This window comes from Mercenaria mercenaria, unplaced genomic scaffold, assembly GCF_021730395.1.
Source record: "Mercenaria mercenaria strain notata unplaced genomic scaffold, MADL_Memer_1 contig_3247, whole genome shotgun sequence".
NCBI lineage: Eukaryota > Metazoa > Mollusca > Bivalvia > Venerida > Veneridae > Mercenaria > Mercenaria mercenaria.
This window is the reverse complement of record NW_026461369.1, coordinates 1-27363: the sequence shown is the minus strand read 5'-3', so window position 1 is coordinate 27363 and position 27363 is coordinate 1. Positions and strand designations below refer to the sequence as shown.

Genomic DNA, 27363 nt, shown 5'->3' with positions numbered 1-27363 from the left:
AGTCTTAATTTTGTGAGTGTTTGATTAACAAGAGAGTTGCCTATAATCCCTGACAACCAATCTATAGGCTGTGAGTGTTCGATTGACGGCGGAGGTGATTTACTCCCTGGCAACCAAGCTAAAGGTTTTGATAGTTTGATTGACGACGGAGGTGACTATACTCTAAAGGTGGATATCAGAAGATATATTACAGAAATTGTCATGATTTCAAACATATGTCGAGTTTACGGGAAAACAGATATAATTTGAGCTGATGAATTTTAAAATACAGTTTGAAAGTGTCATATATACTATCTTTTTCATTAATAGATGAAAAATCAGTAGAAATGCCACAGGCAGCTGTTGAAGACAATATTAGTTCTCCTCATAGACATTGGAGCAGATCAGTTGATAAAGGTAACTTTGCTTTTTTTCTGACCGCGGAACGTATTCTAAGCTATGATTTTATTTCAGCAATATCTTTTATATTTTTAAATGTTACTGAAGTTAGGCGGTGATATTGATCAATACTTTAACTTTTAATATATGATACTCAATCGACATCAACACTATTTGCCAATAACCTTAACTGCTGCTAGTTGATAAAGATCATAATTTATGTAGTGAAGAAAAAATGGTCGATAGTGAGTGTCCTGATTTTAATACAATATAGAAAGAACGCACACGAAAAGCAATGGTTTTATCTTCATGCTACTTTAATGTTTTGCTTAAGGTATCCGATCCACAAATTGGTAACATTTCGATGGCTGGTTACCCCATGTTTTTTTGGTATCATTTGAAAGAGTGGTGTCTGCTGAACAAGAATTAGTAAATACGGTAGGATGACCATAATAATATGCACGAATCACTACAGTCATTTTTTTTTGACTGCAAAATGATAAATCTTGCACTGTAATAACTGGATTTCTTTTGAAATATCATTGAAAACTTTGAAGTTAAAAACAGAAATTCTATAACATAGTTTTGTCATGTAATGTGTATTTTCTTTTTCAGTATATAATGCACTTTCAAATGATACCAAAATTATATGAGCTTACCAGTCACCAATGTTTCATATATAGTTATAGCACTGTTATATAGAACTTGCTTATTTGTGGACCGGATAATATTATTGAACTATAAAAGCACAATTTGAAAATTGTCTTACATTTATAATTCTATCTCTTTTAGCTGAAAAATCAACGGAAGGGTCACAGGAAGCGGTTGAAGGCGATGTTTATCCTCCTGGAAGACAACAGAGCAAATTAGCAGATCAAGGTAATGTATAACGTTGAACTTTAGTATTTCTGACTGTCTTTTTAAGCAAGGTCTTTAAATGTTACTGTAGGTGAGTTTTGACTAATTGAGTTTGTTTTTAAAACAAATACCTGGGGTTTGAATACTGTTTTCATTAGATTTCAGTATTACTTTCCAACAACTTTATTTGCTGGATAAGCTTCTCGCTTGATAAGTTATTAATCTATTTCAACAGGTTATATAAAAGGAAATATTGCCTTGATCCAGAGAACGGATACGGAAAATAATGACTAATTCGCTCCAAATATTCTTTAGGTTGTGGCAAAATGTGATATTTACTAAGGAGTTTAAACTTGTTACAGTTAGTAATTCTGGCTCTTTTTCTTACGTTTTCTCTTCTCAAATTTAGGTAAAAAATCAGCAGAAAAGTCACATGTAGCGGTTGAAGACGACACTGGTCCTCCTAAAATTTATCAGAGCAAATCAGCTGATAAAGGTAACTTTGCTCTGTAATGTTTTCTGATTGTCTGGCGTATTTTTCGCTATCGTATTCTTTAAAAGCTATGATTAAAAGTGAACAGCAATTTTACGTAATACGTTTTGTATCTAAAAAGATGTAAGGTTTTCTATCAGAGTTCATTATCTTCCGCAAGCTAGATGAATGTCTTTCACAAAAAAATATTCAAAACTCGAGAGACGTTTCGACACCAAAGAGGTGAGAGGCACATGATTTGCAGTGAGCGGCTTTAACCCTCGGTTAAAGAAGTCTCCTTAAAATTGTGAATAGCCAAACATCCGTTTTCGTATAAGTATATTTAAGTAATTGTAATCAAATGTTCTTTTAAAGTGACATCAAGTACTGTAAAATAATATTTTTTTTATAATTTATTCTACCAATTCTCATATTTCACAGTGTATGTAATAACATAATATTCGCAAGATATTAATTAATAGCAATATACATCAGATACTGTAAGATAACAAAGGAATGACCAATCCCAATCTGTAGAAACACAGATTCTAAAATTGAGTTAAAATTTTAAATTTCACTTCATATTTCTCCCAAAGAAGCCACTGTAAAATAATTATATTCGTTTTACCTCAAAACTAAAGCGAGTTAAAAACCTATTTCTGGCAGCTACAAATGTTAAAATGATATTTCGAGCTTTAGGCGAAAAGAATAATGTAGTATATCTTATCTGATCCTTAATAGTATATTAAATGATTTACATATGTAGTATCACAGACTTTCCCCAAACTCTCTTTTCACAAGGGAAACTTTGTTTATAGAGTATAATTGTTGATCACCATTTGTCAGTCCTAATCTGTCCATGTTATATCAATGCAATGGAAAAGCAGTTTATCGGTGTTGCCTGCTATACAGGAAAACAGTTTCAGTTTTCAGTTTCAGATTTATTGGCATATCGGCATATACAATATACCTTTGACCATTTACAGAAATAAAATGGATGGCCAAGATATCACAAAATATACAGTAAAAATAACTATAGGTTCTAAATATATATATATTAATCATTAAGAAGCAGCAATATCTGTAAGTTTTTCCTTTCTTAATTGCATAGCATAATATACATATTTGGCTGTATTTCTAATATTTTTATTATTACTTGAAGATAATGTCCTTGTAAATTTATTTATACATGCAAATGACTGATCAATACCATACTTTTGACGAAGATTTCTATAAATTGGACAGCATAACAGAAAATGATATTCTGATTCTACATTTTGTGTACAAAGTTTACAAACACGTAAGTTTCTTTCAACTCCAGAAAATCTTCCACTTTCAATTTCAAGATAATGAGAACAAAGCCTAAAACGAGACATTTCTTTTCTATGTAAATCATTATCTACTACATCTAAATATTTTTCAAATTTGTACACCGTTTTAAACTTTCTATAATAAAACAATTTGGACTGGTTACTTATCACATCATTCCAGTCTTGTACATACTGATCACGTAATCTTTGTTTTAACATTGGCATATACTTAATATCATAGTTCTGATTATTCCACAAATAACTGTATCCTAAGATATCCAGTTGTCTTTTAACAGCTGAAGCCCAAGTAGATTCAATATTGTTATTTAACAAATCACACTGTTCTATAAAAAATTTGTGTACAAGTGACTGGGGAGTTTTCATTATATTTAACCAATACTTTAGAGACCGCTCTTTACATATAACAGAAAGACTGACTTAACACTTAACAGTCCTGAACTTGTTTTCTTTAATTTTCTCTTATTTTCAGATATTTTCCCGTACTTTGACGTACATATGTAGATAGCAAAAATTGTTCACTTTCTAGCATTTGCTTTCTAAAGATATTTTACCTTGTGATATTCTTTGGGTTTTAAATTGAAAAATGGAATCGTCTGTTTACTGACAAATATCACTATAAAAGATGTCACACTTTCCCAAGGGCATTTCTTGATTTGATCTTAACACATGTGTCTTTTTTCATATTACTGACAATTGTGGTAATTATGCATACTTTTTCATGCTTAGAGGTCAAAGTGCATCGTTTGTAGGAGATACTAGCTACATAGTTCACCAACTCCTACAATAAAGTTTTAGCGGCATTATTTCCATTTTAGCTAACCTGAGCAATGCTCAGGTGAGTTATTGTGTACGCTCGATGTCCGGCGTCCGTCGTCTGTCGTCTGTCAACATTTAGCTTGTGTATTCGATAGAAGCTGTATTTTTAAAGTGATCTTTAGATAGATAGATAGATAGACAGATGTTTATTCAGGTTAAAACACACATATACATATACAAGTTACAAATGACATTTATCACACATTAAACAATTTACACAAATTTAAACTAAAATATCCAGTAGTTGGGTAACTAAAAAGTTATAGTTTTACATAAGTAAAACACATATTAACTAGTAAACTAAGATAACAATGTAATTTGTATCACAGCTAGGCTTATTAATACTATGTGTACCTTTATATTATAGAAACAAATGTTAATTAGACTAAGATAGTTCTAATTGGAAGCAACATGTACATATTATAGCAGTGTGTAGTAACCTAGGATGGCCCATGAAAGCTAGAAAGCTTATTTCCAATGGGGTCCCTGAAATTTGGTCAGAATAATATGAGTTATTTAGGAAAAAATACTTCAAAAATTATCTGATCATATTTCCTAGACTGTTTAATTATAATTACCTGATGACCTCAAGTAATTAGGGGTCACTTGACTGTGACCTTGACCTACTGACCTACCTTCTTGTTTTTTAAGATACAGCCTTGAAATTTGGATGACATATACAGTTTTGCACGCCGATCTTAAAATAGAAAAAGTGGAAACTACACAGGTCGCTCAACACAACAAAAACGAAAATGTTGCAGGCTCGGTTTGATTGAGCCTGTTCATGGACGGTAGTGGAAATGCCTGCTACAGTCCACGCCCTCTAGCCCCGGGTTGACTGAACTCAACATTTGCACATGCTAAAAGTACAAAAAATAATAATTTAGAGACATCCGCAGATGTATTCATATGGCGGTGCACATGGAACCTTCAATGCTACACTAGTGTGTAATTCCATGAAAATCGGCGTAATGTTCCCAGTTAAAATAATGGGTTTGCCCTAAACGAGAAAACAATGGACAGAACTAAACAAACTGGAATTTAGAAAGGGGATCTGAGGTTATGGAGCCTGCATATCACAAGACAAAAGACAAAGTTAAAAAGCAGGCACCATATCCAAGGGGTGATTATACAATACTCAAACACTGACTTTCAGTGACCATGAATGTGACCTACTGACCTACTTTCTTAATATTTTAGCATCAGTTTGACATTTGAAACATGTAGCTCATATTACTCAGGGGAGCGATCCAGGGTCATCATGACCCTCTTGTTTTTATTATTTGGTATATTGTTTTTAACCTTTTATGTTTCTCAGTTTTGTTTCTTACTCAACCTCAACCCCGACTAGCGAATATTACAAACTCAAGATTAATACCGTCCCTCCACCCCTTTCAGAATGTGATCTTGTTAAACTATTATATTTAGCGGAAAGCTTCGTTATTTGCTGATAATTCTGGCGGCTGTAAAACGTCTCCCCATACTTAGATTCAGTGTCGTTAGGTCACCTGAGCCAAAGGTTTAAGGTGAGCTTTTGTAACCACTCGATGTCCGTCGTCCGTCGTACGTTGTACGTCGTGTGTCAACAATTTCTAAAAAAAATCTTCTTTTTCAAAACCACTGGGCAGATTTGCACCAAAACGTCCTTGGGTGGTCCCCTTTCAAAATTGCCCAAAGACTTAAATTATATTGTAAATTTTCAAAATCTTCTTCTTCAAAACCACTGGGCAGATTTCAATAAACTTCACATAAATTATCTTTGGGTGGCTTCCTATCAAAAAAGCCCAAAGAATTAAAATCCATGCAGAACCGAAATGAAAAACTTTAAAAATCTTCTTGTCCAAACCCACAGTAGCTAGGGCTTTGATATTTGATATGTAGCATCATCTAATAGTGTTCTACCAAGTTAGTTCAAATTATTCCCCTAGGGTCAAATATGGCCCCGCCCTGGTGGTCATATGGTTTCCATAGACTTATAGAGGAAGACTTTGAAAATCTTCTTGTCCAAAACCATAGGGCTTAGGGCTTTGATATTTTGTATGTAACATCATCTAGTGGTCCTCTACTACGATTGTTCAAATTATCATCCTAGGGTTAAATATGGCCCCGCCCAGGCCCAGGTCACATGGTTTATATAGACTTGTATAAGAAAAAAACTTTAAAAATCTTCTTGTCTGAAAACTCAAGACCTAGGCCTTTGATATTTTGTATGAAGCATTGCCTTATGGTCCTCTACAGGATTGTTTAAATTATTACCCTGGGTGAAAAGAGGCCCTGCTCTAGGGTTTCATAGTTTTACAAATACTTATATAGGAAAAACTTTAAAAATCTTCTTGTCTGAAACTGAAAAGCATAGGCTTTTGATATTTGGTATGTTGCATTGCCTAGTGGCCCTCTACCAAGATTATTCAAATTATTCCCCTTAGTTGAAAAGAGGCCCCAGCAAGTTTTACATAGACTTATATAGGAAAAAAATTAAAAAATCTTCTTGTCTGGAAGTTCAAGGCCTAGGCCTTTGATATTAGGTATGTATCATTGCCTAGTTGATTTCTAACGAGATAGTTCGAATTATGCCCCTGGGGTGAAAAGAGGCCCCGCCCCGGGGTTCACTTGTTATATGAGTTATATAGGAAACAATACTTCAAAAATTATCAGATCATATTTCCTAGACTGTTTAATTATAATTACCTGATGATCCCAAGTAATTATGGGTCACTTGATTGTGACTACTGACCTACTTTCTTGTTTTTTAAGATACAGCCTTGAAATTTGGATGACATATACAGTTTTGCACGCCAATCTTAAAACTGACTTTCAGTGACCATGAGTGTGACCTACTGGCCTACTCCCTTGCTTATTTTAAGATATAGCCTTGAAATTTAGATGACATGTACAGTTTTGCACACTGATCTTAAAACTGTCTTTCAGTGACCATGAATGTGACCTACTGACATACTTTCTTGTTTTTAAAGATACAGCTTTGAAATTTGGATGACATATACAGTTTTGCACGCCAATCTTAAAACTGACTTTCAGTGACCATGAGTGCGACCTACTGGCCTACTCCCTTGCTTATTTTAAGATATAGCCTTGAAATTTAGATGACATGTACAGTTTTGCACACTGATCTTAAAACTGACTTTTAGTGACCATGAATGTGACCTACTGACCTACTTTGTTAATATTTTAGCATCAGTGTGACATTTGATACATGTAGCTCATATTACTCAGGTGAGCGATCCAGGATCATTATGACCCTCTTGTTATATTTTCTGGTCCTTTGGGAACATGGAGTCCATTCAATTTATATGTAACAGAATTCTGCTTAAGCCGTTGCTAGGGGGCGTGAGAGGTGTTGCACATTTCACTACCTCTCATGAACAGACAATAAAACTGGGTCTGATATTAAGATTGTGATGATAAGTATTAAAGTGTGTGTGTGTGTGTGTGTGTTTGTGTGTGTGCGTGTGTGCGTGTGTGTGAACAAAAAATACTCAACGCTTTGACGGGAAGTCATTGGTGTCATAATTGAACTTTTTAATCCACATGTTTTGCATAATTATTCCATATACGGAAAATTGATCGACTCCAAAATTAATGAAATGGTTCCTGAGGGAATATTAGATGTCCAACAATATTGATAACATCAGATTTGTACTCTTTCATTTGAATGTCTTTCGAAGTGTTTAAAAAATTTCAAAGGGTATTTGAATAACAGAAACTTAACTAATGTTTGTAAATGTCATATATTGTAAAACATGAATGAACATGTATGCCGGCAATTTTAGATGAACATAGTTTGTAAACTTTCTAAGACCAACATCGGCTGCGAAACAGAGGAAATGGTACGATCAATAGAATACTAATATAAATATTTCTTACTATGAATAGAACACACACACTTCACAGACGTACGAGATGGAACAAATATAAAAGTAGAAACGTTTTATTCAATGATTTGAATAGATGACAATTTAAAGTGTATAATAATGAACGTAACAATGGAAAACTGTACGATTTGATAACACTGGACCCCTTTTGTAAAGCTACTATTGCAGGGTTTCTAAGATAGATTTATCAAAACAAAACAGAATGGCATTTTAATTCGTAATTAAGTATCAAATATGGAAGCAGACGTTTCTTCTAATCAGGTTTTATACATTAACCCCCCTTTTTGTGTCTTGCATAAACTTAAGATGTACTTCTTGTTGTTATTTATTAAGCAACCTGTCTACTTTATTTTCCGTTACAGATTCTTTTTGTTGCGGACCTACCTTGCGATGCATGGCTCTATGGCTGTATTTGGATTGCTTTGTGCTTCAGGAAAATCTACCTTTTTTCTTTTAAATGAAGATCAGCAATATACATGCACAGCACATTCGAAACAAAGACAGGAGGTTTTCCTATATTGAAACGCCGTCCGTCCACCGTCCACTATTTGTTTCAAATAACTTCTTTTCATGAACCGCTTGACACAATTCCATCTAATTCAAATTAATTCGGTCGACTAAACAAGGCCACCAGAGCTGAAAATAGTAAACGAATCTTCTTCCCTAAAGCCACAAAGCCCAGAGCTAAGATATTTCATCTGTTATTAAAAGGTCCTCTACAAAATCTGTTTAAACAAAAAGAATAGGAAAGGGTAGATTTCTCGGAAACACAGAACACCAAAAACACACCCTCAGAGCCACGCATCAAAGGCTCTTTGATCAAAACTAATCCCGCCCGTGGGTTCACTTGTTTAACATAGACTTATAAAGGACAGACCTTAGAAGACTCGCTGTCTAAAACCGTACTGCTCTTGTATTGGTCTTCTACCACATGTCTTCAAATCATGCCCCTGGGATCAGAATTGGCAAAGCCCTGGGGTTCACTTGTTTTACAAAGAAATATTTAGGGAATAAATTAAACCTGTTCTTTCTAATAAACAAGGATAAATATCAAACAGGGAATGACACGTTCCAAAAACACAGCCTCCCCAAAAGAAAACTCACAGTACGCAGAAATGCACACTACTAACACACACCCATACATACAAAGCAAACACACGAAGACAAAGGAACACTGGCGCACCGCCTTGGAACGGTCAGTGGCAAAAACACCACTTGGGAGCTTAAACCAAATTTTGATGCGCACCCAACCTCACTCTTAACCCCACCATGTTCCAAAGTCACGGGACAGTGTAAATAAAAGCAACCCCTGCCAAGTGAATCTCTATCAAACGAAATGGAAATAAAAGGTCAGGCATGTAAAACACAAAAATGTTCCTGTATAATTATATAAAAAAAGGAAACCTTAAGAAGCAAAAACGTATGTACTCATTGTCTTTGCAGAAGACAGAGCATCAACAGAAACACCCTTAACGGCCAAACGAAACGGGTCAGAAGACAGAAATCAAAACAGTTCAGTCCTGGTGGGATTTAAAAACTGCTTATCACACAGTCTTTCCCCTCTTCCGTCAGACACAATCAAAGAGGGAAGCGTAGAAACTGTAAACGGGTTGAACACTAAACATGCGGTATGTCTCAAAACAGCTGGGTCGTAACTTCTTTTCATAAAACGTTTTATGATTATACAGTTGGAAAATAACCATGACCCAAAATCTTACGAAGTTTGTAAACCACATTCTCATAAAAATCGGGATTTGAAATCCCTTCTCGCAGAAGTGTCTTTAAATTACTACTGAATTTTAAAACCAAATCAGAATAACGATAGTGAAATTTAGCAAATTGTAATAACGGTAGCCCTGCTGAAGAGGTTTCTTTACAATATATTGATTACGTTCATTGAAATCTTCAGCATGACTACACGCTCTGGCAAACCGAATTAACTGAGAAATATATATCCCATAAGATGTAACCTGAGGTACATCCCCATCCAAATGTGGGAAATTTACAATACTAAAATTAAAATCGTCTCTCTTCTCATAACGTTTGGTATGTATAATATTGTCATAAATAGAAAGATGTAAATCTAAAAATGAAGCAACAGTATCCGAATTATTAGTTTTATTTAACTGAAGCTCCCGGGGACAAAAAGTATCAACCAATTGACCAAAAAACGGATTATCCATATGAAGACTATCATCCAGATAGCGTGAAGTATCATTAAATGCAGTAATAACGTCTGCCTGCGTATCTGGAGAAGGGCTCAACATAAAAACCCTTTCATAACAATATAAAAACAAATCTGCAATAAGGGATGCACAATTTGTTCCCATGGGAATACCAATTACTTGTCTGAAAACTGCATTCTCAAATCTGACGTAAATGCTGTTCAATCAAAAGGAAACGGCTTTACAAACTTCGTCACAGATCCACATTGTTTTATGTTTAATAATGTAGCTAGTAAGAAAAGCTTTATCGTAATTGCAAGCGAGAAATGTTGCATTCTCCCTGGCAAAAGTATTTTCAATTAGGGCAGTTAGTTTGTCATTTATTAAGTTATGTGGTAAAGTCACGGTGTATGATCAATCCTATATTGTTGGTACAAAAGTCGCGTCTTCAACTCACTGGTGCGTACAGGCACCTAACTTTTCCTATTAGTCTTGGATAAACAAGGTAAGTTGGAAGTGTAGTGACCTTATTTATCATCCCTTTATTCTTATATGCGTCTTAATTTCATAACTTGGATGATTTTACGGAACAAATCGAAGATGTAAAAATGTAATCGACACAGTATTTTGCCAAATGTTGTATCCGATGTATTAAATAAAATGTGTTTTCAGTTTTATGTCATAGCAGAGGAAGGTGACATGCGTGTTGAAAATGCATTTAATATACGAATCCTGGTATTTTGGTATTGTTCGGATGTTTAATTATATGGAGTTTAATATTAGAATACTGTTTACACTTAAAAATAGCGAAAATAACTTCTCGCAAATGCAAACATCTTGCAATATTTAGTTTTTATTTAGTCAACTATATTTTTTGTATAAAGGCACCTATATTATGTCACAAATATTCAGGTCAGCCTGAATATAGACTTTCCGGAAATTCACGAAAATGTCCGAATGCCAATTTTTCCCGTGACGTGGCTCAATTCTTATTATCATTTCTGCATCCACTGCCACTACCACTATAATATGATTACAACTTCAGCTACTTCTACGGTTACCTCGACTAGCTGAAATGTAGACCTACAGGCTCAGGTCACTGGTTCGAACCCGACAAACAGGAAGTTGCTATGTCGTGGGACAAATTATATATAACTTGTCATGGACGGAGTCGTTAGCCTTAAGTCTAGGGGCCGATCTTGTGCTGCGGACTAATGTCTATGAGATTTTAAGAAATTACACTTTATTTTTTATTACCCTCACCCCACTGAGCCCGCCTCAGAGGTAATAGGCCTTCTTTTATTATAATCCCGCCGTGTAATAGCGGAGTTTGTGCGTTCGTACAGTTATATATAGGTTCTTGTCCTTGGTATAACTTGCCCATGCATAATTAGATTTCAAATTATTTGGTACAAATGATCAGCATGGATAGAAGGTTTGTTGCGATCATGATCCATGTTGCTATATCCAAGATCAAGGTCACAGCTTTGAACTAAGATTTGTTTTGTTATTTTGTTGTAATATATACGTTGTGCCCAGATCATAACTCGCTTTAGTCAGATTTCCAAATACTTTGGTACAAATAACCACCATTTAGTGACAATCTGTAGTGATCATATTAAACTTATTACTGCAAACGTCTCAAAGTTTGGCACCCTGTAGAATGGTTTTGATGAATATTATGTTTGTTTGTTGGATTCAGAGCGCCTGTTTTCAACAGTATTTAGGTAATACAGTTTAGGGCAGTTATAATCTTACCATTGATCCTACAACGGACCAGTCCAAGATGATGATGATGATTATGAAGATGATGATGATGATAATGATAATGATAATGATAATGATAATGATAATAAAAATGTCAATAATATTAAATCAGTACAACAGTATCTTTGTTAGTAACAGACAACTTCCCAGCTTGAAACAGCACCGACAGGCGAAAATCGCAACAGATACGAGTAGCATTCACCCGCTCTCGAACGTTCGTCCCTTGACACTCTAGCCGATGGTTAGTTCTTCCCATTAATTTCAATTGAAATTATACCCTGGCTCATATACGAGTTTACACTCTACATTCGTTTACGGGTCTGGTAAAACGCACCGATACACGTAAAGTCTTAACTGGGTGGATGAGAAACACAATATCTCTGGAAATTCCGGCCCGAATGCAGACACCAGGCCTGGCAAGAAAACTCTCTTATTAAATATAATCCAATAGAGTTCACGTCAGGGTTTTAAATGGGATATATTTCATTTGATGTATCAATTGTCGTCAGTTTAAGTTTTTTTGTTTTTTTTATGTTTAAAGCAATGTGAATTGACAAAGATAAACAAAACAAAACGAAAACGAAAAACCTATCTTGCAGCGAACCCGCGGACGCCGACGACATCAGGATCAGAACAATAGCTTGAGCAGTCTAAGAATAGTCAAGCTAGTCACTATTTTAAAGTATACATAAATGTATATATACCCGGTGTTCTACGGAAACAAGCTTTTACAAGACTTCTATGTTAGCTGAGAATGCCTTGATCTTGATTTTAGTGCATTTTATTTGTTGTTGAAGCGATACAACCAGCGATTTACCGATTATAAAAGTTGAACAGGGGTTGCATGTGGTGTGCATCTTCCCCTTTAATCATACATATTCATATGCATTTAGTAAAACTGAAATCTTACAAACCAAAACCGATATGGGAAATTTATAAGTGATATGTACATGTAGTACCATGGTACTATGAACAGACCAGTCATGATAACTGTATTCTTGCCAAGTTTAATTGCCAGATAACAAACCTGTACCAAGATATTAACCTGACCGGAAATATCCCTCTAATCAACAAGAGGGTCGTCATGACCCACTATCGCTCACATGAGTAATACTACATTATACATGTTATTAAACCTGCGATATTTGCCATTTCAGGGGCCCTAACTCTAAGACAAATGGTGTGATGTGGCTACTCTTCGAGGGAAAAAAGCAAGATTTTAATGATATAATATTTCAATGCAAGTTTGGTCAAAATCAAATAACAAATGTGATCTCTGTCATGTTATCAATGCTAAAGTCAGCAAATTTTGTCATTTTAAGGGCCATAACTCCAGGACAAATGGTGCTATATAGCTGGTTTTCGCAAGGAACCGAGATGTTATAGATATATCTTCTATACAAGTTTGGTCAAAATGAAATAATAAATATGGTCTATCTCTATTGTCTTCTCAAGACTAAAATAAGCAAATTTTGCCATTTCAGCCATAACTCCGAGACGAATGGCGCGATATAGCCGTTATTAAAGGAAGTGAGATCGTTCATAAGTTTAATAAAAATTAAATAACAAATGTAGTCTCCTTTGTGTTGACAAGGATAAAAACAGTATTGTTTTGCCAATTCAGGGGCCGTATTTCCAAGTCAAATGATGCAATGCGGTTGTTTTTGAAAGGAACCGAGATCTTATAGATATATAAGTTGTGTGCAAGTTTAGTCAAAATAAACAAAAAATATGGTCTCTATCGCGTTCACAAGGCTAAAATCAGTAATTATTGCCATCTCTGGGACTATAACTCTAAGACGAATAAGGTGATATGGTTTGTTTTTGAAAGGAACCGAGATATCATAGGTATATATAAGTTTGTGCAAGTTTTGTCAAAATCAAATAATAAATGTTGTCTCTATCGTATTCACAAGAAAAATGTGAACGGACGGACGGTCGACGACGGACGACGTACAAAAGATGATCACAACAGCTTACTTTGTCACTTCGTACAAGTGAGCTAAACATGTTACAAATGTGTTTCAGATGTAAAAATGCACTTTTTTGTTCATTTTTCCGATTGAAAATGACATGTGACAAATGTGATCAGATGTCACATCAAAAATCGGCATCGATCACATTTGTCTCAAAAATTGTTACAAATGTGCTTGATTTCTGTTACATATGCGATCTCATTCGTAACACCTGTTACATATGCGATCGCATTTGTAACATCTGTTACAAATGCGATCTGTTACGAATGTGGTCCTACAGACCTGTAACCCGCTATTTTAGGTAAAATAAGTAAGATTACAACAACATAAATGTATATATTTACGTATACATTTCATGTCTCATAAATACTTCCGTAATCGTAGCCTGTCCCAATATGGTTATCTAGAGATACGGAACTTCGGTAATCCTAGAATCGGTACCGTAATCCTAGCCACTGCCTTAAAATAAATGTAAACTTCTCATATTGCAAAATAGGCTATTTTTCAAACTCGCCCTTTGGTGACGCAGCCTGTTTGTTATTCGACGCCGCCCAGGAGGCGGCGTCGAGTATATGGGATACACTTTTATTTCGGACCCTGTAAAGATGGTAATGAATAGTTTCGGAGTGATAAACTGAACACAGTGAATAGTTTTTAAAATGACCAACGATAATGCACAATAGATTTTAGTGAATAAACAAAAAATGGCAAAAAGAAAACATAAAAAATGTATGTAATGCAACTTATTATGTATTATAAAACAATGTTATCTGTCTTTCATCTCCTTATTTGTAGAGCAGAAAAGATTTTTTTTATTTACAATTTCGTCAAAATGTTGATCCGATTTATTGATATGGGAGGTTACTCTGTAAGTCAAGTTTTCCTATTTCTGATCTTAGCATGACCTACTTACCTATCTCATTTTCTATTAATAGAACACACCGCAGATATACCGCAACGTGTGAATTGCGGACAAGTGAGCATTCATGTATTTTACAATACCATTTCAGTAACTTCGAAGAGAATATTAAAAAATAAAAATACGGAAAAAAATTTTGCCTGCATAAAATTAATTGTAAAACGTATTAACAAATTAAATAAAGGAATCAATAAGCATATATATGTTGAAATGAACGAAGGAAGTGCCGCTGTTAACTTATTTTTAACCTTTTGTCTTATTTACGGTTCAACGAGGACTTCAAGTTAATCGTTCGTCCGAAAAAAAAAATGAATTCTATAATATTCCAAAAGTATACAAGAAAGATTCATGCTTTGTGAATAGGGGCAATATAGAGATTACTCATGTTACATGGACAAAATTTTTGGTTGTTTTGGCAACGGAAACAGTAAAATGCTGTGTATAATCTGCATTCTGAAATCTATAATGTAGGTGACTAAGGTCTATGAAACTTCATCAATGAATAGAAAACACTCATTACATTACATGATAATAAAAATAATGGTTTCTGTGAACCACAACTTTGAAATAATTATCTTTTAACATAACCTCATTTTCCAACAAACTGCATTTCTGTGAAACTTCATACACACGCTCCTGCATATAAGATTTCATAGGTGCTGGCCTTAGTGAAATAATAACTTTAATTTTGTAAGGGACCACCTACTCGAAATGTCAATGTCATTGCAAGCAGAGGATTTGTATTGCATGGTAATACTTTTCTATCATGTTTATTCTTCATGTTTTAAACAGTTTATAACATATATTGTTTCATGTGCTAATGTTGATAATTTGTAGCCGGTCAAACTAATAAAGTAATGATTAGGTGATTTCTCATATTGCAATAAACGTACTTCAGACACAACACTTGGCGGCGTCTTTGATGCTTTCATCAATGAATTTCCTTGTATGTATACTGGGTTCATATAGTGTATGGATGCTTAACATAATACAAGATACATTTTCCGGCCGAATCTCTCGCTTGAACACAAGCGTATGTGGTACATATTACAGTAAAGCAATGACTGCCTCGACTGAAACATCTAATTTACAGAATTATTTACGTAATCCTGTTGCGTGACATTTAAATTATATTGTCGTCTTTTGCCTTCCACAGCGTATATCGCGCAATCGCCACGCAGATATGTCCTTCCTTACAATCACATTCTCCTCGTCAAGATTTTTGACGTAACTTTAAAACGTCATTTTTCACAAGGTTTAACAATACTGCACAATCAGTTACTTCAACACAAAGTATCCATAAAAGAAATCATTTACTAATATTCTAAATGTACGGACTACATTTTTGTTTCACATAGTAACTCTGTAAATAGTGTTGTGAGCAGCGGTGCAAGAGAGTGTGTAGCTGCGTTTCTTTGAGGTTACCACATCTACACGGTCTGTCATTGATCTTTTTCGTTTTGGCTTATGGAGCTAAAGTAGCGATGAACGTCACTTCCGAGCATTGGCGCTGAAAAACATAATATAGTTGCTAAATATTACATTAAAGGTTTGGAAAATAACGGAGGTGCCTCAGTTCAGTGTTATACGTAAAATATAGGTGCTTTATATTTTTATGAAATCGTGTTTTTAAGAGTAGAAATTGATTTTTAAAGATTATTGTTTTTTTCTTCTACAGTTTCTACGGATAAAAATTTAATATATTTGTAAAACCTATGCTCGAAACATCACAAATCTTTAAAAAATTGCAATAAACGATTTACATTTGCTGCATTTGTACAGCAGTACTCAAACTGTAACGATTATTTGGCGAAAACTGCTGAAGCTTCTCATTTTGTTTTCATGCAGGTGGAAGCTTAGAAGTTACTTATGTTCCGTGATAACATCAGTAAAATCAACTTACGTCTCTAAAGTCGTATTTTTCCACGTACTCGCCTCCTGCTCCATAGCGTGTTTACATTTTTTGTACTTAAAAGTTCGGTGCTTATACCAAAAAGTGGAGGCACCGCAAGTTTTGTACCAACAATATAGGATTGATCATACACCGTGAAAGTGGTATACAAAGTAGAAAAATCGGATGTACTGACATAAGATACCTTGTAATTATTAATTTTAAACTTATCCAGGATTTCGCCAGAATTTTATATGGATTTTTCTAAATCTTCTTGTCTAAAGGCGTAATGCCCTGAGCTCTGATATTTGGGCATTTAGTATTGCCAGATAGGCCTCCATCAAATTAATTCAAATCATACACCTGTGTTCCGAGGTTCACTTGTTTTACGTAGACTTATATAGGAAAAACTTCCGGCTTTATCCCCAATGCGTTGTCTTTAGATATTTGACACTCGGCTTTCTGTAGTGGTACTAAACCAAGTTAAATCAATCATGCCTCTGGGTCAAAATGGCCGCGGCAGGGGTTGACTTGTTTATATACGAAATATCAAAACTCGTCTTGTCTAAAAGCGTAATTCCCTGAGCTTAGATATTTTGTGTGTAGCATAGTGTGATGGTATGTTCAAATCTTGACCCTGGGGTCGAAATTGGCTCCGCCCTTGGGTCGCTGGTTTCCATAGACTTATATAAGAAAAACTTTAAAATTCTTTTTGCATAAAAACGTAATGCTCTGAGCTTAGACATTTGGCATGTAGCTTTCTGTAATGGTCTTTTACCGATCAAAAGTTGCCCCATTCATGCAGTCACTTGTTTTACATAGACTTATATAAAAAAAATTTAAACATCTTCTTGTCTAAACCTCAAAGCAAAGATCTTAAATATTTGCCATGCAGCATTGTGTAGTGGTCCCCGTACCTTATTTGTTGAAAACATGCCCCTGGAGTCAAAATCGCCCCTGTCCTGGGATGAATTATTTTACAAGGACGTTTACAATATTGGCCACATCCTGTGACCATTTGTTAGACATGTGAAAAGATCGACACCAAATGCCTAATGTAAAAGTATAATCATGCATTTTAGTCTCAATGTCAGTATTACAATAATAAAATCATTATAGCTAAAATAGAGAAACAGTTTCTGGTCGTTACGTTTCGGCTGTAAAATTTTTGTTTTTCTCATTTTCAACCGTATTGTAAAATGTGCAGCCTGCATTGATAATGCAGATATATATGATCATATGTTGCATACTGTTATACCCTAGAATGCGTAAAATTACGACTGTCTGACATTTATATATCATTGTGTTAAATCCAACTATTGGATAAAAGCAACATGTACCCATTCGTTTCAGAAGAGAGATATAGGACCACCATGACTCTCTTGCTTGTTTTACTGTCACTTCTTACGAAGTATGCAAAGCATTTTGAAACCGAGTCAGTTTTTTTTTTTGTTTTTGTTTTTTTTTTTTTTGGTTAGGTTCTGTGCTTCTATAAGGTCTTTATGTTTTAATGTATAATTAATACAACATCACATGAAAAAGATAAAATAAACATAAAAAAATTGAGGGATAGGAGACTAGCGTTCTAGTATTTGAATAGAATTTTTCGTTTTTAACTTTAGTAAACATAATACTGAAAGTCTGTCGTGTTTTGCTTGCTTTTTTACTTTGCTTAATAATTGTGTAATAGCAGCAAACTACTACATTTCGTAAATCTTAAACATCGTCAAACATAAATGAAAGATTATACGGGTAATTTCAAATAAAGAAGATGAACAGAATTTACAAAATGCTTCTTCTGATGAAACAAGTCACGCTTACCAGATTAGAGATGGGGTCGGAAATGGTAATAAGAGATATATTTTGTTTCATTAGTTTTCAAAATATGTTACAACTCAAACATTAATACGTTAACTGTTAAAGTCTCAGAATAAAGAAACAAAGTAATATCAAAAGTTTTTTACTGGATAATAATCTTCTGTTTATAGAACTGAACTGATTTAGACCATACGAAATTGATCCGTGCCAGCCATAAGAAACACATGCATATTTTTATAGTCCGATAATCCGATGAACCGGAGCTCAGTTTGTTTTGGCCTTATCAAACGATTGGCATACTTTTTCCATTAGCTTAAATGCCAGTAAATGAAAAGACAAATACATATTCTCATATTCAACCTGATATACATGTACTGTCTAGGTTGCTAATTTTAAGACGTAGACACGCGATTATTACAAACTGGAAATATTATTTGTGCTTGCACCAAAAACTACTTTTGCGGTCATTCACATTGCAATATGTTCTACACACATTAATTGCTTCATCAGTAAGAAATGGTAATGATAATATACAGCAAAATAAAGTAATACTGTTTTATTTTATTTTTACCATTTATCCCATTTATATAAATATTTGCAAACATTTCTGCATTATAAAAAACGTCTGCTTTTCGTGTATGAAATAATTATGTGATGCAAAACATATATGCTTGTACAGTACGGTTCAATGTAAGTGAAACTGTAATATCTATTTACAGATGTGGTAGACGGAGAAAACATTCAGAATGTACCCAGAGCAAAGGCAAGTTACACCGACCAGATTGGAGAGATGGATAGAAAAGGTATGAATATTATAAGACTTATTCTGACTGAAACTATACTGTAATAATGAATAGGGATTAATAACATTTACACCATGATAATTTTAGCAAAATACTTTAATTTGAAAAATAAATTAATGTATACTGTCCTTAGATTTGAGAACTTTTTGATATTCCTTCAAGAAAGAAAAGAGTTACAAAAACACATTGCAACACTAAAAGGAAAACTTTCTTCACGTAACATGAAATGTGCTCATATAGAGCTGTGAGAGTACATGTCGGTTTGATTGCAAATTGATTGAAGAAACCTTTTAAACATAACCCTCATTCACTTCATTCACTATGTAACTCTTTTAGATATCAATATCTTTAACAAAACCTTCCATAAGCAGTATATGCTAAGAAAATGGAAAATAAACGGGTTATCACTAGATAACTCAAAAACCAAAATACTACCTATTTATTCAATACATTTATCCCATTTATAAAAGTATTTGCAAAGATTTCTGCACACGAAACGTCTGCTTTTGGTGTTTTGAAATAGCATTGTGATACAAAAGCTTTTGCTTGTACAGTAAAGTGTTTGAACAATTTATGTAATGCAAAAAAGTATTTGCTTGTACAGTACGGTTCAATGTAAGTGAAACTGTATTATCTATTTATAGATGTGGTAGACGACATAAACTTTCAGAATGTACCCAAAGTAAAAGCAAGTTACACCGATCAGACTGGAGAGATGGATAGAAACGGTATGACTATTATAAGACTTATTTGTATGTATATGTATGTGTTCGGGTATAACGTCTTTTTCAACATTTTTCAGTCATATAAACGACGGTGTCTACTTGTAGCAGTGAGCACAATGCCCAATTTTATAGGGCTGCCTCACTGGAATATCACGCCGTAGACACGTGGCATGATATCCCACCCAGTCACATTATACTGACACCGGGCTGACCAGTCCTAGCACTATCCTCTTAATGCTGAGCGCCAAGCGAGGAAGCTACTAGTACCAGTTTTACGTCTTTGGTATGACGCGGCCTGGGATCGAACTCACGACCTCCCGCACTCGAAGCAGGCGCTCTACCACTAGGCTACCGAGGCGGTCAAGATTTATTTGTACTAATACTATACTGTAATAGTTAGACATAAATAACATTAAAACCTAAGGGTAAAACTTCGTTTATTGCACAAAAGCAAACGAAAATACTTTCATGTCACGATTTGATAAAGACATTGTGTCAAGATCTTTTCCACCTAAAAGTATACAGTATGTAGACCTGTATTTTTAATTAATATTGGATTAAGCTGGGGATGCGCCTAATTTGAAGCTATAAAATTTATCCAAATATCAAATTTAGCATATGTCCGCTTCAATATATATTTGATATGTTTGATATTTCTGGATCCTTTTTTTCTCTGCAAACCCTCAAACGTGCCTATTGACGGACATCTCTGACGAATCGCAATTTAATTGTCAGAATGTTTTCTTAAATAGTTTTCTTTAGCCAGAAATGATTGAGTTGCATACATTTATAGAAAAAAAGTTATTTTAAGATTTGTAAGTGAGAGCGACAAAAATGAAGCGTGTTCAATTAATATTTCTAATTAATATGGTCTCGTGTGAAAACTAAAACTTGTAAGGGAAGTTTATGTCTCTTTTTAACTGACATGAGCTTTGTTCATGGTGAGCTATGGTGAGCTATTAGTATAAGTGGATGGTATGGCGTCTAGCGTCAGGCGTACTGCGTCAAAATGTTGCAATACATTGTTCAAATAAATTGAAAGTTTCTTTTCCAATTTTATTCTTACAATTTCTTAAATATACAGTAATATTTTCATATTAGACTGAATTTCATTTTCTTCCAGAATTCAATCTTCAGTTTGTCGCAAATAATTTATAGAAAAAATATTACCTGAAGTACTCATCTAAAAGTCCAAATTTCTTTGATAAAATCTCTTTAAAATGTTTGAATTTTCAAATGCTCAGCAATACAAAATATTTATTTACAATATTTTTAACTATTACTTGTGACCAACTTTTCCAACTTTTAGTTGAATGATCATGTTTGAGGAATTTTAGGTACAGTGCAAATAGATTTCTACATGTAAACCTCTGCTGTATTACTTAGAAATCCATTATGAAATAATGAACGGACCATGTTTTCATTATAGTCGATCTTTGATTTATATCTTATATTTATTACTCCCTTAAATTGAATGCTGGACTATTTATCATTTTATTACTTTGGTTCCTTTCTACCTATATTCTAAACTTGTTTACATTTATTCTTACTACGAATTTTGCTTGGTAACATCTTTATACTGTAAATATTACTCGTTGTTTCAATTCAGTCCCTCCCTAATTCCCCTCTCACACTCACACATTACCCCGCCTCCACCCTCCCCAATCCGATTTATTTTCCTGATATAGTTTTGTGTTTCATATTACAACCTCTATACACACCCATACGTACATACACGTTACACTTTCTGTTTTTTTTTATATATATTTTTATTTTTAAGTTTCTGTTACTTAAGTTTTTTGATATAGTAAACATGCATCCATCTTCCAGCTTTTATTTTTATAATTTAGCATATTTTCCACTCTTTATGTTTCTGAGTATTGTTTATTACTCAACTCCAACCCCACGCAGCAAACATTACAAACTTATACCCGGTTGACTGAGTCCGTTCATGAAAGTTAATGGAATGTGTAACACCCCTTCCCATCCCCTTACCCTGGCAACGACTTAAAGGAACTGTTACACAGTAACTTTCAACTTTCATCGTTATTTAATATAGATAGCATGCAAAGTGTACAAAACATAAAAACAAAACGTACATGGCCTTCAGCTAACAACAACAATAGTATACATGTATACAAACATCTACAATTTCACAAATCATATGTAAAATAAAGGTGTATGAAGTATTTCACATAGAGACATCAAACTTTATAGAAATGATGTTAAACATGTGGAGTTGTGTTCCGGAATCCCTATGCAACCGTCCCCTCCCAAAGGTAATATGATAATAACTTAGATTTGTATTGTGATATGACAATATACGGTATAGTGAAAGTAAGTGGGGACACCAGTGTTTTATGGACTCGATCTATCTTAGTTTTATTACTGTAAAGTCTCTCTTTCTTATTTCCTTTGTCTTTATATTGTTTTAAAGCTTAAGCATCTTGTAATCGCAGGGAAATATATCAGATTTGTTTAATTCTATCAATTATGAAAGATTATTTGGGTCATTTCAGATGTAGTAGATGAACAGAATTCGCAGGACACGCCTTCTGATGAAAAAAGTTATGTCGACCAGACTGAAGGTCGGACAGAATATGGTATGATTATTGTCTTACCTGAAAAAGATTAGTATATCGATTGTAACAAACATTTTACTACTCAACATTAATATGGTCATTTTTAAAGTCAGAGAATAAAGAGAGCGAAATGGTCTATAGCAAGAACCTTTTACTCTACGATATTCTCCGGGGTATAGAACTGAACTTCTTGCATACCAGAGTGGGATTTCCGGTGATTTCTCCAGTGCTGAAAATTCCATCTTACACCCCGGGGTGTTAGATGACTCTCGTGATTTAAATGAAGTATAAAGTACTACATCTATGTAAACAATTTATGCAGTAATTTATATTTTTACATAAAACGAGATAAAAATCAAATACCTTGATAGTGTTTCTTTTTTCCTTAAAGTATATTTCTCGATTAAAATCCCGTTATTGTATAAAAAAATAGATACATAACGTTTCGCCGCAAACGTTCAAGCAAAACCGGACGTAAACATCGTTACTTGTTTTTTTAAACGACATTACGTCTTTCAGTTGAGGGACGTTGATTTCCCGCGCTTTGTTGAAATACGCTACTCTACGAAAAATAAATGCTTTAAAGAATGTCATCCGTATGATTTTATTTTTACTAATGTTTCGTGAATATAGCATTGGCTGTAGGTGCAGACAGAAATATCCGGCTCTCGGATACAGATACCCTCGAGCCGGATATTCCCATCTGCACCTACAACCAGTGAAAGAATATAAGATTCTAAATCCATATGTTTTGCATAATTATTCCACGTAATACTAAATTGATCAACTATAAGATATATGAAAACGACTTTTGAAGGATATAATGATATTAGATATTAAACGATATTCATAACATAATCGTTAGAAAATATTCTGGAGGCATTTAGACAACATATACAAAACTCATATTTATCATACTTAATATACAACAGTTACTGTAAAATATAAATGAACATCTTAGCGGACAGTTTTAGATTAACAAATTGTTACTAAGGAAAACACAAGTAACGCCGACAATTACATGACTGACTCAGTTTTTAAATTGGTATAATTTACAGCCGTTGTATATCTTATATTAAGACTACTAAACACGAAATGTACGAAAGTACGAGACAGAACAAGTCTAAAGCAAGAACAAAGATTCCAAGACTTTACTATATAATATTCAACGGTGCAAATATATACTTTGACAGAGTACCATAAGACTTACTGATACTGACTTGTACTGTACTGTAATGCTCATATTGAAGTGTTAGTAAAGATAGACAATAATGTCATTGTTTATTTTTAGTGAGAATGCTTAGAATTCGGCAGAAAATCGAAATTCCTAGTACACTTATGTCACAACATAAGTGAACATATCAAGGCACTGGATGAAAACATATTGCATGTTTGGGCTGCATACACAATGAAAGACAGGAATAAAATTACGTTTGTGGTAGTTGTCAAAGAAAACGTCCGACTTGAAAAAAAAATAACGTATTCTTTCTTAAAACGTGTGGTAAATGAATACAGCTTAGAGGCAGATCAGGTAATGTGCAGCAAAGAAAAGGTATCCATAGATCAACAGGATTTGCAAAGACTGGAAATAAGCATAAACAATCATGCAACCGAACTAATGAGAAGACACAAGTACCTGTCGATTATTTCTGGGAGTTCTGTTAGGTCACGAAACTATGGAAATGATCGAGCCAAGGCTGTCGATTTAGTTGCACAACCTTGTATTGTATTGTATGTTCATACAAAACACTTTATTCCAATTGACGAAGAACCTTTCAAGGAATTTTATGATGGTGTTCCAGTTGATGTTAGAGAGGGTGAGTTTTTTCCGTACGTGTTTGCTACAGACCGCCATGACACACTAAAATATAGCTGTCAGATCGGAAGTTCACCAGATCGTTCTCCAAATGAGCGCAATAGACTTTTCGGAAGTCTAGGGTGTTTTATAGATCACCCCGAATACAATTTGTGCGGACTTACATGCGCGCATGTCCTGCTGTTTCCATGGGCACTGGAAGAAGTTAAAAGAGACGATAATGGAACATTGCGATGGCCGTCTTTCAGGCCCCATGATAAAGTTTATCAGCCGGCGGAATCAAATGAAGCTATCGGACAAATTGTACAGGTAATTTACCAGGAAGGTGGAAACACAACTTGCGGTATGGAAGTTGCTCTATTTCAAATAGATCAACGGCACCCAATTTCAGGCCGCTTTCCAACAATGAGACTTGCAGGTAGGTCGAAATACTTGTTTAAAGAACATGCAAAATCATAGATGTCATTCTTATTGACTAACAGAGACTTCTTCCCATATTCGTTTAATTTCTCAAAATTCTAAAGTAGTTTAGTTCTTCTATTATAGGCCCACGGAGTCTGAGTCTGGTACATTTAATGCAAAGCTTTGTAAGCTTTGCAACTGTAAATCGACAAGAGATACCATAACTTGCAACGAATTTCTGCCATTTCAAAACTGTTCTATTTTGATAGATAAGTTTTGTCCGAGGGGCCTATTCCTACATTGTTAATACTTTAGAGACCACAGTTGTGACCTGTTCTTTAAGAAACTTTGTCAGGATATTTGCCTTGATTATTTCTAGGTCAGGTTTGAAACTGAGTCATGTGGGGTCACAAACAAGGTCAGTAGGCTAGGTCAAAGGAAAATCTTGATATCACATTAGAGTTTAAGTTTGAAACTCATGAAAATTTGTCAGAATTTATGTATTGATGGCATCTAGTTCAAAGTTAAATCTGAGTTATTTGGGGTCAGATATCAAGTCACCTGATCAAATCAAAGGAAATGTTTGTTTACATTCCAGAAACCACATTTATGACCTTATCTTCATGTAACTTGGTCAGAATGTTTATCTTGATGATCTTTAGGCAAAGTTTGAATTTTGGTCATGTGATATACTTATGTCAGTTTGCCAACTATGTTAGTTGTAGCAACTTGATTTAGTATAATAATAGGTAGCATTATGCTTATCAACTGGAATAAGTCGTAAGAAAGGAGGAAAGGGACTTGTTCTATCATTTTCCATTTCATTTTTCTGTGCTGTAAGGGTATATATTTGATTTTATAGCGTAACATTTAACTTGCATGCGCATTGTGTTTCTTTCCAGGAGGTGAAGAGATAGTTTTTGACTCGGGAAAATCATGTGGCTTCTCTCACATAGGAGATAATGAAGCAATTAAATTCGGTCCAGTGACTGATAAAACCACTGGCAAGTTTGAACTACAAACAAATACAACTTGTGTCAAAACTATTAGTGAACATTGGGATCATGGCAATTTTAGAATAACACTAAACAATCAGTTATGTGTCAAATCAGCTGACTCAAATGGACAGCCCAAGTCTTTTGCTGCTGAAGGGGATTCAGGCTCTCTTGTATTTATTAAAGACTCACGTGGTGAGTTTGTGAGCGTAGGAATAGTGGAAGGTGGAACATCGTATGACGCAACAGTAGTAACACCAATAAAACCTATCCTACAGAAGATTGGGGTGCATAGTTTAAAAAGCTTCGAAAAGGAGAAAATCGAGCAAAAGCTCGATAACATAGACAACAGACTAAAAGATGTTCACGTTAATATTCAAAGGAATCTGGACAATTTTAAAACCACTTTATTCACGCAGTTGTCTGCATATTTAGACAAGAAACTAGGTGATAACAATTAGTCTTTGAATTTGTGGTATCATTTTCTCATTTCTTATATTCTCATTCTCATGAAATTTGGTCAGAACAGAATGATTGCCTTGATAATATCTAGGTCAAGATTGAATATGGGCCATCTAGGTCACTAGGTCATATCTAAGAAAATACTTGTTTAAACTCAAGAGATAACATTTTTGTTTCTGTCTTAATGAAAATTAGCCAGAATATTTATTTCCATGAAATCAGTAGGTCAAACATGTTTACACTGTTATGGTGTATTTCTGAGGTGATCGACCTAGGGCCATTTTGGCCCTCTTGTTTATATTTTTTATATTATTTACAACTGGAAATGGAAAAATATTCATCTGTGTAAACTGTTGTTCAAATCAAGTGTACAATTATTTGTGAATGCATGTATATGTCACTACAAGTGCAGTAGTCGTTTCACTAAAGGTGGTCAAACTGTTTGATTGAAATTTTTATAGTGAAATTTTACAATTTTGTGAGTATTGTTTTAGAAATTTTTTAATTTTATTTTATAAATTGATAAATATATTTTCAGGTATACTCAATTTTGATATTTCACGCTGATTTCAACCAGAATATCCGTTTAAAGAGCAAATTCTTTATCTTTTGCGGGAGCTTTAAGTACTTACAGATATTTTTGACGGGTGGTACTGTTGTGTGTACGTCTATATCTGTTCGCCCAATTTTGTATCATGCATATCTCAAACGGTATTTGACATGGAGCTATCAGACATCATAGAAATGGTATTCAGCATATAAAGTTGTGCTTGTAGAGTTTGTTTGAGATTTCACTCAGTAAAAGCAGAGATATGACCGTTGAAATCAATAATTTATATGAAGCGTTTAAAAGTTTACATTACAGGATTTGTTTTCATCGGCTGAGCTTTGATCTGAGGTTTTACTCAGGAAGACAAAAGTTATGGCACTTTGTCAAAAATATACATTTTTGTTGCATATATCTTAAAACTATTCGACACTGAATCATGAAATCTAACAGAAGTATTTTTCAGTATCTAAAATTATGCACCCTGTGTTTTACTCAGAGTACCGGCCCTCGTTGGTCAAAATATGCATAAACGGTAAGTACGGTTTTGTAGTAAGTATGTCCAATCGTATTTGACCTAGATTCATCAAATATTTAAGGATTGTTATATAGCATAAGCAGTGATGCGCGAGGGTTTCGCTCAGCCAAACCAGTGTTATGCCCCTTGACTAATACATTGTACATAAAGAGTCTTAAAGATTGTGTTGCATACATACCTAACCTATAGTCATGAAGCATTAAAGGAATGTG

General features: G+C 34.3%; 1 protein-coding gene and 1 long non-coding RNA gene across 2 annotated transcripts; both read left to right on the top strand.

Moving 5' to 3' along the window:
* Window positions 1-1643: 1643 nt before the first annotated feature.
* On the top strand, window positions 1644-22412 carry LOC128552871 (uncharacterized). Its single transcript, XR_008369193.1, has 4 exons — window positions 1644-1732; window positions 19001-19084; window positions 19729-19812; window positions 22329-22412. It is a non-coding gene; the product is annotated as an uncharacterized LOC128552871 (long non-coding RNA).
* A 1290-nt stretch (window positions 22413-23702) lies between these two features.
* LOC128552872 (uncharacterized) lies at window positions 23703-27337 on the top strand. The gene is made up of 2 exons (XM_053533942.1): window positions 23703-24625; window positions 25512-27337. Exons 1-2 carry the CDS (start codon window positions 23800-23802, stop codon window positions 26063-26065), a joined length of 1380 nt encoding a protein of 459 aa, XP_053389917.1. The 5' UTR covers window positions 23703-23799; the 3' UTR covers window positions 26066-27337.
* The last annotated feature ends 26 nt before the right edge of the window (window positions 27338-27363 follow it).

What these genes read in the sequence shown, in the direction of transcription:
- LOC128552872 (XM_053533942.1), top strand. Translation starts at nt 23,800, where the DNA reads ATGAAAGACAGGAATAAAATTACGTTTGTGGTAGTTGTCAAAGAAAAC. An exon ending in TCCAACAATGAGACTTGCAG is followed by an intron (nt 24,626 to 25,511) that starts GTAGGTCGAAAT and finishes GTTTCTTTCCAG; the next exon opens with GAGGTGAAGAGATAGTTTTT.